This window comes from Delphinus delphis, chromosome 2, assembly GCF_949987515.2.
Source record: "Delphinus delphis chromosome 2, mDelDel1.2, whole genome shotgun sequence".
Lineage (NCBI taxonomy): Eukaryota > Metazoa > Chordata > Mammalia > Artiodactyla > Delphinidae > Delphinus > Delphinus delphis.
In genome coordinates, this window is record NC_082684.1 from 99,007,712 (window position 1) to 99,023,457 (window position 15,746).

Consider the following 15,746-nt stretch of genomic DNA (forward strand, 5'->3'; position numbering starts at 1 on the left):
TTTTTCTGTAGCTAGTGGTTTGTTTTCAGTTATACCAAGAACGGACTTATGCATATGCATAGAAAAGATGTACATTTGGTGTTATGTACACAGTGCATAGGTAGATGTTCACAGCTGAAAAAATGGGTGAGAATATTTATGAGTTACCTTTACTTTTTTCACTTCTTCTCTCTGGTGTTGGCCACATGCAGGCACTTTACACATTTCTGTTATCTCATAACCCTGGTATGGTTGCCCCACAGTCATATATCACATTTCTTTATGCTGGACACCAGGGAAGCAATAGATGGCACCTCAAATTTCTAGATGCCTAAATTAAATAAATAAAACACAAATTGGGATCATCAAATTTTAGTGAGAAGGAAGAGCAATTAATCTTCTGTATTGCTGATTGGAGAATTAAAAATATATCCAGTTAGGAAAACTGATTGACTTTTACTAATAAACATAAAACCTTTACCCTATTAGGAAAAAAAGTGAAAGTAAGCACAAAACAATGAAACATCTCTGAACTTCTAAGATACCCTTCCATTCTGTATTCCTCCACCATCTATAGTTAGCTTCTATTGCATGCAAACGCTTTTTAAAATCAATGATAGGGAAACAGAACAAGAGACAGAAAGGTGAGTCCCAGTATCTGCATCCTCATGGTTATTAAGTACTGCAAGTGTGTAGTGCTACTAAAAACTGGTCTGGGGGAGCAGCATTGGCACAAAGAAGAAACTTGATAAAGATGCCAGTTCCTGGGCCCCACTCCAAACCTGCAGAATGACAGTTTCTTCCATGGGTCCTGGAATACTTTGTGTGCATATTCAAATTTGAGAGGCAGAATTTACATAAATGCTTATCACTCTAGGCTTACAATAAAGATGACATGGTGAGTTATAATAACCAGTATCACCTGTGACCTCCTTCAAAGATTCTTTTTTTTTTAATTAGTTAATTAATTAATTAGATTTTTGGCTGCATTTGGGTCTTTGTTGCTGTGTGTAGGCTTTCTCTAGTTGCGGTGAGCGGGGGCTATACTTCGTTGTGGTGCGCGGGCTTCTCAGTGTGGTGGCTTCTCTTGTTGCAGAGCTTGGGGTCTAGGTGTGCAGGCTTCAGTAGTTGTGGCACGTGGGCTCAGTAGTTGTGGCTCACGGGTTCTAGAGCGCAGGCTCAGTAGTTGTGGTGCCCAGGCTTAGTTGCTCCACAGCATGTAGGATCTTCCCGGACCAGGGCTCAAACCCATGTCCCCTGCATTGGCAGGTGGATTTGTAACCACTGAGCCACCTGGGAAGTCCTCCTTCACAGGTTCTGCCTGAGAGCACATTAAAAAAAAAACAAAAGTATAATTGACCTACAATATTATATTTGATTCAGGTGTACAACATAGTTTCAGGTGAACAGCATAATTTATATAGATTACAATAAATTTTTTTAAACTGCATGCTTCAGGCAATTCCAGGGCGAAACCAGAGTTAAGCAAGAGGGCTCTCAGGTATATTTGTGGTGTGAGAGTTGAGTCCAACCTTTGGTTCAAGAAAAGGTAATAGAGTCTGTGTGGTCGGGTCAGGTCCTTGCAAACCACATTCCCCATTGCTATAGCAGAATTAGTGGTTGACTGTGAGGCGGAAGGGCAGGTGAAAACAGGGAAGGAGAACATCACATTTTGGCCTCAAAATCTGCAAATTAGAAATTCTTCCTATGTATTTTAAAGGGGCTGTCAGGAAATACTATTTGGTGAAATCATTTTCTATAACATATAGTGTCCTCTCTTCTCTGCTGAACACAGTACTGGATTGGAAATTGTGGAATCCCCGGCATGAGTCATGTTCCTTTTCTAAATAAATAGGTCTTGCTGTCTCTAAGCTGAACCTGGTCACCTTTTTTGAGCAAAGGAAAGAGCGGGGATGTGAAGAAAAGGAGATAACAGTCATACCCTCTGGTAGGGAATGAATAAAGCAGATGGCACAGGTGTGATGTGCAAAGGTGAAGGAGGAAGCTTGGCTTTAAAATGTGGTCTGGGAAGCTCTGCTTCAATGAAAATTATTTTGGGGGGCCTAGGTTTATGTCTTCTGGCTGTCATAAACTGTGGACCTTTGAAATATCATGCTTGTTGAGATAGATTAATTTACTGAAAAATTTCCAGTAAACACTGGAATAATGAGCTGTAGGGTCACTGCAAAGAACACAGGAAGATGTTTCAACTGGATTTTAAGGAAACAGCATGTGGGAGGCAACAACTGATTAGAGATTTGGTGTACATGAAAAATGAGCTCTTATAATCTGCACAAAGAAGACTTTCCTGTGATACCCCCTTTATTGACAAAGAAAGGTTTCAAGAGGAACTCCTGCATTTCTGACCTTAGAAAAACACATTTATAGAGGATCTTTTCATTAAATTTGGAACAACATAGAAGGCAAAATATATGAATCTATTTTGTTTAATAGTTTGATTATTTTCGAAATCAAGAAGAGTTAAAATGCCTTCCTTAGAAAATAAAAAAGGGTATAAACTCAAAGAGGTAATCAGTTAACATAACTATTTGTAATTCAATTATAAACTTTTATATAATTATAAGTCAATATTTTGTTATGAAATAATTTTAGAATTGTAGAAAATCTTCAAAGATAATACAGAGAGGTCTCAAATATGTTTTCATCCAGTTTTCTCTATAGTTACCGTTGTACATTGCCATGCTGCATTTGTGAAAACTAGGAAATTTCCACGGGTACATTACTGTTGGCTGAATTCCAGACTTTATTTGCATCTCACCAGTTTTGACCCTATGTCATTCTTCTCTTCCAGGACCCGGTCGAGCACATTAGGTACATATAGTCATCATATGTTCCCTGTCTCTTGTGCTCTAAGACCCTCTTAGTCTTCCCTTATTTTTCATGACCTTCATGAGTTTGAGGAATACTGATGAGACACTGCTTAGACTATCCCTAAAGCTGAGTTTGTGTTATGTGCTCCTCATGATTAGAATAAATGAGTAATTTTCAAGAAAGATTCCACATCTCATCATGTCATATCATTTAGTAATTGACATGGTTTATTAAGGTGGTCCATCACTTGTTTAAAGTATTTGCGAGTTTTCTCCATTGTGAAGTTACTGTGTTTTTCTTTTCCATACTCTATTTTTTGTAGGGCAATCACTAAGTGCATCTCATATGCAAGGAGGGGCTGAGGGGATAAAATAATCTTCCCCACTTTAAAAGAGGAATAACTCCTTATATTATTCATCATCCTTATGTACAGAATATATTCCTTTTCTCCATTTATTTCTATAATTATATTTTTAACATTGATATGGAATCCTGTGTATTTATTGAATATTTTGTTATTATCATTCAGTTCCATGCTCTTTATTTTGTTGTTCAAGTTCATCTACATTTGACCATTGGGAGCTTTTTCAGGTTGGTTCTGTTTCCCCGTGATGTGCAACCAAACTTTTCTTTTTTAATAAATTTATTTATTTATTTATTTATTTATTTATGGCTGCATTGGGGCTTCATTGCTGTGCATGGGCTTTCTCTAGTTGCGGTGAGCGGGGGCTACTCTTCATTGTGGTGCACAGGCTTCTTATTGTAGTGGCTTCTATTGTTGCGGAGCATGGGCTATAGGTGCACAGGCTCAGTAGTTGTGGCACCGGGCTTAGCTGCCCTGTGGCATGTGGGATCTTCCCGGACAAGGGCTCGAACCCATGTCCCCTGCATTGGCAGGCGGATTCTTAACCACTGCGCCACCAGGGAAGCCTGCCACCAAACTTTTGATTCAAGCATTATTTATAGGCTCTGTAAGATCTTTCAGGCTCTTGTGTATTCCCAGTTTCCACAGCCTACTCAGTATTTCCTGCTTCTTTCACATGAGACTCTGTCTGACTTTTACGTTTGGGATAACATAAAACAAAACAAAAAGCAGTCTCTCAAAACTCTTCAATGATCTCCTTGGAAATAACTAGTAGTTTGTAGGGGTTTTTTTGGTAATTAACCACTGGGATAAAGTTTTTCACAAATATCCTCTGTTCCCCAAAACTGATCTCTTATTGCACCTACAGGTGAAAAGATACTTGCAGTTGTGAGGGGAGATGAGGCCAGAGAATCACAAACCTACACCTAGGTTTATGACTGCTTCCCTCCAATATGGGTACTGGCTGTCTTGACAATCACACTGAGCCCACCACCCTGACAGCAGAAAGGAGTCAGGTGACAATTTTTTCTTTCAATCTGAAAGGATGACTGTCTATGGGAGGGTATCAGGTATTTAAGTAAATATTTATTCCAGAAAAAGTGATTCTTCAGGGTTTGATTCTGGTCCAGTGCCAAAGCCATACAGGAAGTTGAAATAATTCTGAAGCTTGAGCTGAACTAGTAAAGAGAGACTGGGATTATAGTTCCTCCATCAATCTGTTACGGCTTCTAATGTAATTTAGTGTAATTCACAATGACCTTGATTCTTGGTGCTGAATCCAAGTAATACTGCAACCTGACTTTTAATATACTCTTAAGTGCAGAAACCAAGTGCAGAAACCAATCTGTTGTTCATATTAATGACTGGAATCAGAGACTAAATGTTCAGGATTACTGCAGGTATGAGCCTGTAACACCACATACTGATAATAAAGACTAAGAGAAATGTATGTAAGTCATTTAGTCCTGCACAGAATGTTGTATCCAAATGGCAGTTGCTGGAAGAGAAATATGTTCTCTAACTCAGGGTGTATGAAGTACTTAATGGAGACAGAAACTTTTTTCTGCTGCCATCGTCAGTGGTCTGTGTGTTTTGATGAGATGGTCTTCCCTCTTGAAGAAAAGGAATTCGTCCTTAAGGAAATATAAATGTATAATAATGCGTTTCAGAGAACAGAAGTCAGTCTCAAATGTATCTTTTGATATTTCCTCTGTTTCAAAAATGTTCTATCAATAAAAATGTATGATTTAAATTTAATAAAATGCACAAGATTTCACACATGAGAGATTCCATTTTTACATAACTATCTTGTATGTTAAAATAACAAGGTGTAGCTATCTTCACTGCTAATAGTTTTACTTCACTTACATATTAATAAATTGATGATAATATGATGTGAAATTCGTAAAATTTTTTTAACCTACACAATTTTATTAATATTAGTGACTCATAACACCTACTTTAAGGCACACTATGATGCTATTCAACAATTCCTGTGATGGGTGGTATTCCATTTTGTTCAGGCACAGAAACATATGACTCTCTCTGTTGCCGTCCTAATATTGAGCCTGTCTTGCATGTATTAAATCCAACTTTGTCATATTGCAGGTTTCTGTAGTATTACAATGAGAGTATCTATATTAAGATCACTGCATCCTTTGCATAATTGATATTGGCCTATTAATAAATCTTTATACTGAACTGGAAACTTGTCAGTACTAAAACAATAATTACCACCAACTTAAACTATAATAACAAGTTAGGAAAACAGATAAATATATATCTAAACTATTGGAAAAACACAGCTAACTAGATCTGTAAGTATATCATAGTAATTAAGTACGCTAGGTTTGTCAACAGAAAAAGGATTTGGGATTTGGTTATGATTTATTTCATAACAGAAACACCATCTTACTGACTGTAGGACTGTTATTACATATTCCCTGATGTTTCATGTTTGCTGCTCATGATCTGATCCATGTCTCTATGGTTTTCATCTTGAATAGGCACAGGCAGCAGATTCAACACATCCATAGGACTATTAACTCCTCTAGATCCTCCCCTGAATCTAGAGCCACCCAAAGCGTCCTTGTCTTGGTGAGCACTTTTGTGTCTTTGTAACCCTCTCTTCCATATTTCACATTTGTTTGGCTCCTTTTAGTAATCCCAGCTGGTGAATGGTGAACTCTGCTGCGTTGGTTACTGTCTGTTTCTTACCTCTAGTCCCCTGCATTCTCTTGATTCATGACTGCAGAGTATCCAGGCTTTGTTTTTCTTTGATAATAATGGGAGAATTTCCTAATCTTGTGAGATATATGTAAATTGATGATATTTGCACATTGATCAGTTTTTTGTATATTCATTCCTCTCTAAGTCCTAAGTATAATTTACAAAGTCATTTACAAGAGAGTGGCAAATAAGACAATTTTATGCTCCAAAAGAAGCAATAAATCATAGTACAATTGTAAATGCTGCTTTTTTTTTTGCGGTACGCGGGCCTCTCACTGTTGTGGCCTCTCCCGTTGCGGAGCACAGGCTCCGGACGCGCAGGCTCAGCGGCCATGGCTCACGGGCCCAGCCACTCCGCGGCAGGTGGGATCTTCCAAGACCAGGGCACGAACCTGCGTTCCCTGCATAGGTAGGTGGACTCTCAACCACTGCGCCACGAGGGAAGCCCGTAAATGCATTATTGTTTGATTATCGTATAAATACCTATGTAAATATAATTTTATTAATGCTTGTAGTGGACCTTCAGAATCTAGGCAGTGTCAAGCAGAAGTCTCTTAAATAGTCTGGGATTACAGAGGAGTCTTGAGTGTGCAAATAGGTATCTGAAATAATATATTTTCCTGGAAACAAACAGCCTGGAGTTGTAGGAATAGCTACATGAAATGAAAGAGCATGTGAGATATACCATATATATATGGTAGTATGGTCATTTTAAAAGTATTAATTCTTCCAAACCATGAGCATGGTATATTTTTTCATCTTTTTGTGTTGCCTTTAACTTCTTTTATCAATGTCTGATAGTTTTTTGAGTATGTGTCTTTTACCTGCTTAGGTATGTTTATTCCTAGGTATTTTATTCTTTGTGATGTTATTGCATATGGTACAGTTTCTCTAATTTCTCTTGCTGATAGTTCATTGTCAGTGTATAGAAATGCAACAGATCTGTATATTTTGTATCTTGCAACTTTTCTGAATTCATTGATGTGCTCTAGTGGTTTTTTGGTGGCGTCTTTAGGATTTTCTATGTACAGTGTTATGTCATCTGCAGACAGTGACAGTTGTACTTCTTCCTTTCCAATTTGGTTTGCTTTTATTTCTTTTTCTTGTCTGCTTTGGTGTGCCTGGATTTCCAATACTGTGTTGAATTAAAGTGGCAAGAGTGGGCATTCCTGTCTTGACCCAGACCTTAAGGAAATGCTTTCAGTTTTTCACCATTGAGTATGATGTTAGCTGTTGCCTTCTCCAAATGGCCTTTATTATGCTGAGGTATGTATCCTCTATACCCAGTGTCTGGAGAGCTTTTAATTATGAATTGATGTTGAATTTTTTCAAAAGCTTTTTATGCATCTATTGAGATGATCATTTTTTTTTATCATATGATTTTTATTCTTCAATTTGTTACTGTGGTTTATCACATGGATTGATATGAAGATACTGAACCACCCTTGAGTCCCTGGGATTAATCCCACTTGACCATGGTGTATGATACTTTTAATATATTGTTAGACTCATTTTGCTGATTCTTTTTGAGGATTTTTGCATGTATGTTCATCAGTGACATTGCCTAGTAATTTTTTTTTTATGTGATATTTTTGTCTGATTTTGGTATCAAGATGATGCTGACCTAATCCTCTGCAATATTTTGGAATAGTTTGAGGTTATGTGTTAACTTTTTTCTAAATGTTTGGTAGAATTCAACTCTGAAGCCATATCTGATCCTTCACTTTTGTTTGTTGAGTTTTTGTTTTTAATTAGTACTGATTCTATTTCATTACTGGCAATTGCTCTGTTCATATTTTCTATTTCTTCTGGGTTCAGTCCTGGGAGATGGTACAGTTCTAGGAATTTGTCCATTTCTTCTACTTTGTTCATTTTATTGGCATATATAGTTGTTCGGTTACCAAAGGGGAAAGGTGTGGGGGGGGGGGGATAAATTGAGAGTTTGGGATTGACATACCTACATAGATAACCAACAAGGACCTAGTGTATAGCACAGAGAACTCTGCTCAATATTCTGTAATAATCTAAACAGGTAAATAATTTGAAAAAAAAAATATATATATATATTACTTGGCTGTACACCTGAAACTAACACAACATTGTAAATCAATTATACTCCAATATAAAATAAAAATTAAAAAAAGCAGATGTGGTATATATGTACAATGCAATACTATTCAGTCACGAAAAAATGAAATTTTGCCATTTGTAGCAACATAGATGGACTTGGAGGGCATTATGCTAAGCGAAATAAGTCAATGAAAGTCAAATACTGTATGATATCACCTATATGTAGAATCTAAAAAATAAAACAAACTAGTAAATATAACAAAAAAGAAGCAAACTCAGAGATATATCGAACAAACTACTTGTTACCAGTGAGGAGAGGGGAGGGGCAATATAGGAGTTGGGGAGTGGAAAATACAAACAATTCGTTGTAAGATAGCTGAAAGACATATTGTACAACATACATATTGGGGAAAATAACCAATATTTTATAGTAACTGTAAATGAAAAGTAACCTTTAAAGTATAAAAATTAAAAAGAAATTTTTAATAAAATTTTAAAAAGATTCAGAATTCTCAGAATATTTGAAAAAGTGGATGTGCTTTTCTCTAATTTTTACCTTAATCAATGCGCTTTTTAAAATGTGAGAAAGTATAGGGACTTCCCTGGTGGTCCAGTGGGTAAGACTCCGCACTCCCAATGCAGGGGGCCCGGGTTTGATCCCTGGTGGGGGAACTAGATTCCACATGCATGCCACAACTAAGAAGCCCACACGCCACAACTAAAAAAAAAAAAAAAAAAAATCCTGCATGCTGCAACGAAACATGCCGCAGCGAAGATCCTGCATGCCTCAACTAAGATCCAGTGCAGCCAAAATAAATAAAAATATATTAAAGATGTGAGAAAGTATAAATACGTAAGGGAAGATGGGGAGAACAAACTGCGGCGCCACAATTTATAACACACACACATAGACAAACATACAATGAATGAAAAATCTTATCTGTTAATTCAGGTATAATGTGCTTTATTACTTAACATAGATCACAACTTCCTTTGTTAATCATTAAATATGCATTCATGGCATCATTTTCAAAGTCTTTTGTCATTCCCAACCCAAAATGTTAATCCACCCTTCATTGCTGCCTTTCGTTTATTTTCAAACAGATCTGTGATGTAAACAACTTTGTGCTCTGCATCTTTTGGGGTATGGAGTCTCAGCTCACCTGAGGACAGGTGGTCCTGCCCTGTCCCTGGGTAGTCCTGTCTGTCAAGTGGGCCCTGAGAGGAGAGGGGGCTAAAGGACCTGAGGACTAAGGGTACCTTTGGGAAGATTTCTAAGGGTGACCCCTCACACATCCCTAAACCCACCACATGATTTCCACCAACCAAGCAGCATCTACCATAGGCAACAACAAGACAACACCTATTTCAGGAGGAACTCGGCCCCTAGGAATCAGGCCCAGGGAACCTGCACTTCTGGAAATTCTCTGAAGCCTTCACACTACTCAGTGGTCTCAGGTGTGCTATGCCTGATCTCTTATCTCAGTGCTACTGAATATGGGTCTGAGGGAGTAACATCTGCATGAACAAGAAAACTCGTAAAAGATGTCGTTTTTTGAGCCCTACAGGAGTTTCATAACTTAGAGTGGGGCCTGGTTCCCCGCAAATTTGTACGCACTTTAAAGCTTCAGAAGAAACATTTGCTATGTGGTTCCCATGCAATTTCCCATTAGTATTACGTGATGAGTATTTAGAAATAACATCACCTGTGCCCTCCCCACAGAGTCTGTCTATTGATCTGGGTGGGAGCATCCGAGTGTTTTAACTCCAGGTGATTCTAAGGTTAGGCCCGGTTTAAGCCCAAGCCCAAGGGCTACTGGTACCTGGTGATAGTTGTTTGCAGTCTTCAGTCCTTTTGCCTTTGAGGAGACATTGGTGTCTGCTCTACATGAGATTGGAAAGGGCAGGTCAGTGTAGCCAACTTACTCTGTGCTGTAGCAGAAGTTTTGGGGCATCTGTGTGAGGGGAGAGCATGTGTCGGCAGGAAAGAAAAAGCTCACAGTTTGGTTTCCATGCAGGAGCTCATTGTTCCTGAATCTCTTTTTCAGGTTGCTGTTTCAGCATTTCAAGGTCCTTTAGCCTGTTGGTGTTGTGGGAAGAGGTGAAGGAGCTGTGCTGACGGCACTGAGGCATATTTTCAAGATCCCAATGTGATTCCTCAACATCATATCGATGAGAAAACGACCCAGAGCAGGAGGAAGGAGAGGAGGAAATGGCAGCTTCTCAGGTAACTGTCCTGTCCTGGGTCAGAGGCTCTGTCTGCTTTTCCTTCTGAAATGTCATGGATTAAGAACCTACAAATCTTTAACTCTCTACTTCTTATGTGCCTAGCAAGGTCATTTTCAACTACTTACTTTTTTCCTTCTTGTGATAGTCAAAGTCAGCATTTTAGAATACTCCTACCCTGCGTTCCAGAGCCTTTTCCCCATTGTCTGCATCCAGGCTCCCTACAGAGCGTGGAGAATGACATCCAACTATTGAAATGATTCCCTTTGTGGAAGATCTACATGGGAATTCCCTAAGAGAGAATTTTGGATGATGAGCTATTAGTGAAGAAGGGGGGCTTCCCTGGTGGCGCAGTGGTTGAGAGTCTGCCTGCCGATGCAGGGGACACGGGTTTGTGCCCCGGTCCGGGAGGATCCCACATGCCGCGGAGCGGCTGGGCCCGTGAGCCGTGGCTGCTGAGCCTGCGCGTCCGGAGCCTGTGCTCCGCAACGGGAGAGGCCACAACAGTGAGAGGCCCGCGTACGCAAAAAAAAAAAAAAAAAAAAAAAAGAAGGGGAAAGTGAAATGATTAATGTACATCTGAATGCAACAATTTATCACACCAGGATTAAGAAAATGCACTTTTGGTCTTCCCTGGTGGCGCAGTGGTTGAGAGTCCGCCTGCCGATGCAGGGGGCATGGGTTCGTGCCCCGGTCCTGGAAAATCCCACAAGCCGCGGAGCGGCTGGGCCCGTGAGCCATGGCCGCTGAACCTGCGCGTCCGGAGCCTGTGCTCCGCAACGGGAGAGGCCACAGCAGTGAGGGGCCTGCGTACTGCAAAAAAAAAAAAAAAAGAGAAAATGCACTTTTCTTTTAATTTTTAAGAATAAATTTATTTATTTATTTTTGGCTGCGTTGGGTCTTCGTTGCTGCCTGCGGGCTTTCTCTAGTTGCGGTGAGCGGGGGCTACTCTTCGTTGCGGTGTGTGGGCTTCTTGTTGCAGTGGCTTCTCTTGTTGCAGAGCACGGGCTCTAGGCACACAGGCTCAGTAGTTGTGGCACATGGGCTTAGTTGCTCTGTGCATGTGGGATCTTCCCAGTCCAGGGCTCAAACCCGTGTCCCCTGCATTGGCAGGTGGATTCTTAACCACTGCACCACCAGGGAAGTCCCAGAAAATGCACTTTTAAATGGGATGGCATTAGTGATCTAGATAACACAAAGTTCTGAAAAAAAAAAGTAATTAGGAGAGACTTGCTCTCTATATTTATAAGAAAGACTTACTATTTAAATACACAATTAGAGTTAGGGAACATGAGAAGTATATGTGGACTGAAATTTGCATAAACTTACGTTTTTTTCATGATCGTTTCAGATTATGATTTTCTTATGTATTTTCACCGAGAATACAACAGCAGTGATAATGTCTTGCGTGCTTCAGTCACCTGATAATCATTTGTCCCAATACACCTGATGTTCACTGGTTTAGGTGCTTTCTGCAGATTCCTCCATGATGTTCAAATAGTTCTTTTATCTTTAATAAGGGTTTTGTGTGATTCAAGAAATGTGCATAAACCATCACAGTAAATCTGGAAATTCCTGTGTCTTCTTAGTTTTCCTTTGTTTGTACTTTGTTTTTGAAAAATGAACATTTTCACCTTTCTTTATTAAAGACATTGGCTTTACAAGTGGAAGTTGTAAAGTGGAATCAGTCAAGCCTTTTTCTTCTAAGTTTCCATTATACTTCACACTCATGTAACAGACATAGTCTTCTTTATCACTTCGTATTTTTAAAAAAGTTTACAAGAATCATATTGTTAATGTATGCTCAATTGTGTTAAATTTCTGAAATATAGCTCAACTCAAATGATATTTGCTAAGAAATCAGGGATTCAGAACCAATAGCTCTACCTTATTTTATATCATTGTGTGTGTCTCCCCTAGTGTATTTATAAAATACAAATTTTTGCTGGGAGGTTTTTGAGAACTGATTCAATCTCCTTAATAGTAATTTGGCCTGTTCAGATTGTTTTATTTCTTCATGATTCAGTCTTTTTATTTTTTATTTTTAAATTTTTTCTTTAGCCTATTGATTCTTTAGGATCGTGTTGTTTAATTTCCACATATCTGTAACTTTTCCAGATTCTTCCTGTTGTTCATTTCTGGTTTCTTACCATTGTAGTTGAAAAAATACTTAGTATAATATCAGTCTTCTTAAATTTGCTAAGACTTGTTTAGTGACCCATCACATGATCTGTCCTAGAGAATATTCGGTGTGCACTGGAGAAGAATATGTATTCTGCCCCTGTTTGATGGACTGCTCTGTTTTTGTCTCTTAAGTCCATTTGGTCTAATGTATAATTCAAGTTCAGTACTTCCTCATTGATTTTCTTTCTGGATTCATTGTTGAAAGTTGGGTATGAAAGATCTCTACAATTTTTTTTTGTATTGTCTATTTCTATCTTCAAATCTGTTAGTATTTGCTTAACATATTAAAGTCCCCCACTGTTAAGGCGTATTTATTTATGATTGTATTCTTGATGAATTGGCAATGTTATCATTATATAATGACCTTATTTTTGTTGTTGTTGCAGCTTTTGGCTGATTTTTTTTTTTTGTCTTGTGTAACTGTAGCTACCTCTGCTTTCTGTTGGTTTCCACTTTTATGGATTATCTTGTTCCAGTGCTTCACTTTGAGCCTATGTGTGTTTTTAACATTGAAGTGAGTCTCTGATAGGCTGCTTATAGTTTCATCATGAATTTTTATCTGTCTAGCCTCGCTATGACTTTTGACTAAAGAATTTAATATATTTATGTTTATAGTGATTATTGGCAGGTAAGGACTAACCAATGCCATCTTATTGTTTTCTGGATGTTTTGTTGTTCCTTGTTCCTTTCTTCCTCTTCTGCTTTTTTTTATGAATTAGTGATATTGTGTAGTGGTATATTATGATTTCCTTCTCTTTATTTTGTGAATCTACTCTAGGCTTTTGCTTTGTGGTTCCATGAGGCTCATCTTATAGATATAACACTCTATTTTATGTTGATAACAATTTAACTTACATCACATACAAAAAAATCTACTCTTTTACTCCCCTCCATAAAATTTTGTGGAGTTTAGCTCTTTGTATATTGTTTATACATTAAAGTGATTATAGCTGCAGTTATTTTAATCATCACATACTTTAACCTTGTTAACTGGTTAACACACCACCATATCACATTATTTAAGTATTCCTACCTTAACTATATACCTATGTTTACAAGTCTATTGTGTATTCGCATATGTTTTCATGGTACTATTTAGTTTTAGCTTGAGAAACTCTTTTAGAAATTCTTTTAAGACAGATCTAGTGATGATGCTCTCTCTCGGCTTTTTTTTTTTTTTTTTGAAACAGTTTTTAATCTCTCCATTTAAGAGCGACAATTATGATGGAGACAATTATCCTGGTTGACTTTTTTTTTTAATTTGAACAATTTGAATCTATTATCCCACTCTCTCCTGACCTGTGAGGTTTCTGTTGAGAAATCAGTGGATAACCTTACGAGGGTTCTCTTATAAGTTACAAGTTCCTCTCCTACTGTTGTTTTTAAGATTTTGTTTTTGATAGTTGACAGTTTTACTCTAATGTGTTTTGGAGAAGATTGTTTTTTGAGTTGAGTTTGTCTGGTGCCTATGAACTTCATGAACTTGGATATCCAAATCTCTCCCCTGATTTGGACAGTTCTCAGCCACTATTTCTTTTTTTTTTTTTTAACATCTTTATTGGGATATAATTGCTTTACAATGGTGAGTTAGTTTCTGCTTTATAACAAAGTGAATCAGTTATACATATACATATGTTCCCACATCTCCTCCCTCTTCCGTCTCCCTCCCTCCCATCCTCCCTATCCCACCCCTCCAGGCGGTCACAAAGCACCGAGCTGATCTCCCTGTGCTATGCGGCTACTTCCCACTAGCTATCTACCTTACGTTTGGTAGTGTATATATGTCCATGCCACTCTCTCACTTTGTCACAGCTCACCCTTCCCCCTCCCCATATCCTCAAGTCCACTCTCTAGTAGGTCTGTGTCTTTATTCTTGTCTTACCCCTAGGTTCTTCATGACATTTTTTTTTCTTAAATTCCATATATATGTGTTAGCATACGGTATTTGTCTTTCTTTTTCTGACTTACTTCACTCTGTATGACAAACTCTAGGTCCATCCACCTCATTACAAATAGCTCAATTTCGTTTCTTTTTATGGCTGAGTAATATTCCATTGTATATATGTGCCACATCTTCTTTATCCATTCATCCGATGATGGGCACTTAGGTTGTTTCCATCTCCGGGCTATTGTAAACAAAGCTTCAATGAATATTTTGGTACATGACTCTTTTTGAATTATGGTTTTCTCAGGGTATATGCCCAGTAGTGGGATTGCTGGGTCATATGGTAGTTTTATTTGTAGTTTTTTAAGGACCCTCCATACTGTTCTCCATAGTGGCTGTACCAATTCACATTCCCACCAGCAGTGCAGGAGTGTTTCCTTTTCTCCACACCCTCTCCAGCATTTATTGTTTCTAGATTTTTTGATGATGGCCATCCTGACTGGTGTGAGATGATATCTCATTGTAGTTTTGATTTGCATTTCTCTAATGATTAATGATGTTGAGCATTCTTTCATGTGTTTGTTGGCAGTCTGTGTATCTTTGGAGAAATGTCTATTTAGGTCTTCTGCCCATTTTGGGACTGGGTTGTTTGTTTTTTTGTTATTGAGCTGCATGAGCTGCTTGTAAATTTTGGAGATTAATCCTTTGTCAGTTGCTTCATTTGCAAATATTTTCTCCCATGCTGAGGGTTGTCTTTTGGTCTTGTTTATGGTTTCCTTTGCTGTGCAAAAGCTTTGAAGTTTCATTAGGTCCCATTTGTTTATTTTTGTTTTTATTTCCATTTCTCTAGGAGGTGGGTCAAAAAGGATCTTGCTGTGATTTATGTCATAGGGTGTTCTGCCTATGTTTTCCTCTAAGAGTTTGATAGTTTCTGGCCTTACATTTAGGTCTTTAATCCATTTTGAGCTTATTTTTGTGTATGGTGTCAGGGAGTGATCTAATCTCATACTTTCACATGTACCTGTCCAGTTTTCCCAGCATCACTTATTGAAGAGGCGCTCCTTTCTCCACTGTACACTCCTGCCTCCTTTATCAAAGATAAGGTGACCATATGTGCGTGGGTTTATCTCTGGGCTTTCTATCCTGTTCCATTGATATATATTTCTGTTTTTGTGCTAGTACCATACTGTCTTGATTACTGTAGCTTTGTAGTATCGTCTGAAGTCAGGGAGCCTGATTCCTCTAGCTCCGTTTTTCGTTCTCAAGATTGCTTTGGCTATTCGGGGTCTTTGGTGTTTCCATACAAATAGTGAAATTTTTTGTTCTAGTTCTGTGAAAAATGCCAGTGGTAGTTTGATAGGGATTGCATTGAATCTGTAGATTGCTTTGGGTAGTATAGTCATTTTCACAATGTTGATTCTTCCAATTCAAGAACATGGTATATCTCTCCATCTATTTGTATCATCTTTAATTTCT

General features: G+C 38.2%; 1 protein-coding gene across 1 annotated transcript in view; it reads left to right on the forward strand.

Moving 5' to 3' along the window:
- Window positions 1-15,746, forward strand: part of LOC132420646 (putative protein FAM90A10) — a 53,833-nt gene that overhangs the window by 20,260 nt on the left and 17,827 nt on the right. Inside the window, exon 2 of the mRNA XM_060005279.1 lies at window positions 10,024-10,202. Within this exon, the coding sequence (XP_059861262.1) occupies window positions 10,188-10,202 (15 nt within the window). The 5' untranslated portion in view covers window positions 10,024-10,187. The remainder of the gene's footprint in view (window positions 1-10,023; window positions 10,203-15,746) is intronic.